The sequence below is a fragment of the Pelodiscus sinensis genome, chromosome 1 (genome assembly GCF_052426305.1).
Source record: "Pelodiscus sinensis isolate ZL-2025 chromosome 1, ASM5242630v1, whole genome shotgun sequence".
NCBI classification, from domain to species: Eukaryota; Metazoa; Chordata; order Testudines; family Trionychidae; genus Pelodiscus; species Pelodiscus sinensis.
Genome location: NC_143052.1, coordinates 350,425,177 through 350,426,801, shown reverse-complemented (window position 1 = coordinate 350,426,801; position 1,625 = coordinate 350,425,177). Strand labels below are relative to the sequence as shown.

The window sequence follows — 1,625 nt, the reverse complement described above, 5'->3', positions numbered from 1 at the left end:
CAGAACGAGGAACAATGGTTTCAAGTTACAGTGGGAGAGTTCTGGGTTGGATATTAGGAAAAACGTTTTTGCTAGGAGGGTGGCGAAGCACTGGGATGGTTCACTAGGGAGGGGGTGGAATCTCCATCCCTAAAGGTTTTTAAGTCTCAGCTTGACAAAGCTCTGGCTGAGATGATTTATTTGGGATTGGTCCAGCCGTGGGTAGGGGGTTGTACTCGACCACCTCCTGAGGTCTCTTCCAGCTCCAAAATTCTATGACCCAGTCTGGCAGTGCCTGTCATCAGTGGGATAAATCCAAAATTAAAGGGTTTTTTTCTCCTAATTTTCCAATAGCTCCTGGGAGATTGTAGAACTGCATTGAAAGTAGAAAGATGTCTCGCTGTATATCATCTAGTCATCTGGGGTTCTTTTCCTGTTAGGAAGGAAAATTCAGAATTACTTGGACCTGTTGAATACATGATGTCAGCTGCCAATGACACCACATTCCAATCTACCGTGTTCCTCCTCACTGGGATACCTGGCCATGAAGACATCCACCCCTGGATCTCCATCCCCTTCTGCTTTATATATGTTATTTCAATAGTTGGAAATTCAGTCATTCTGTTCATTATAAAAACTGATTCAAGTCTCCATGAGCCCATGTACATTTTCCTTTCCATATTGGCCATCACAGACCTTGGCATATCATTAGCCACCATGCCGACAATACTGGGCATATTCTTCTTTAATGCTAGAGAAATTACTATTGATACCTGTTTTGCCCAGCTGTTCTTCATCCACTTTCTTGCAAAAATTGAGTCTTCTGTGCTGTTGTTGATGGCCTTTGACCGCTTCATTGCTATCTGTAATCCACTGAGATACACGTCCATCTTAACCCTGCCGAGAATAGTCAAGATGTTGCTGGTGTTTGTGCTAAGAGGGCTGGCCGTAATATTCCCTCTTCCCTTTCTCCTGAAACGGTTCCGATACTGTCGAACCGGTGTCCTCTCCCACTCCTACTGCATACACCAGGATGTCATGAAGATGGCTTGTTCAGATATCAGAGTCAACAACATCTATGGCTTGTTTACTACTCTCATCACATTGGGGCTGGACTCGCTGCTCATCTTCATCTCTTATGTGATGATCCTCAAGACCGTGTTGAGCATCGCGTCCCACACGGAGAGCCTCCGGGCCCTGAACACCTGTGTCTCCCACCTCTGTGCTGTCCTGCTCTTCTACATACCAGACATCGGCCTGGCTGTGATCCACAGATTCGGGAATAGCTCATCACACTTGCCTCAGAGTCTCCTGGGCTATGTCTACCTTCTGGTCCCACCCTTGATAAATCCAATTGTGTACAGTGTGAAAAGCAAACACCTTCGTGCGAGGATAGTCAGGGCCTTTGTCAAATGAAGGGTCAGTGCATCACCCATTTCCAGGGGTGGTGATACAAGAGATGAAAATCACAAGCGATGGCCATGCTATCTGTCCTCTCCTGGGTCCCTTTCACCTCAAACTCTTCCATCTGCCCCATCTCACTCCTACTACTCCCCTTTTAACGGAGACTCTGACCCCTCTCCTGACTAGAAGTGAGAGTCAGGCCACTGTAAGTGCTTCCCAGAGGGCACTGTGAGGAGAAAGAC

At 46.9% G+C, this 1,625-nt stretch overlaps 1 protein-coding gene across 1 annotated transcript; it reads left to right on the top strand.

Annotated features, from left to right (window-relative positions):
- Positions 1–456: 456 nt before the first annotated feature.
- Positions 457–1,395, top strand: LOC102448671 (olfactory receptor 51G2-like). Its single transcript, XM_014578293.3, has one exon. The coding sequence runs from the start codon at positions 457–459 to the stop codon at positions 1,393–1,395; it is 939 nt and encodes a 312-aa protein (XP_014433779.3).
- Positions 1,396–1,625: the final 230 nt, after the last annotated feature.

Excerpts from the sequence above, each read along its gene's own strand:
- LOC102448671 (XM_014578293.3), top strand. The coding sequence starts at position 457 with ATGATGTCAGCTGCCAATGACACCACATTCCAATCTACCGTGTTCCTC.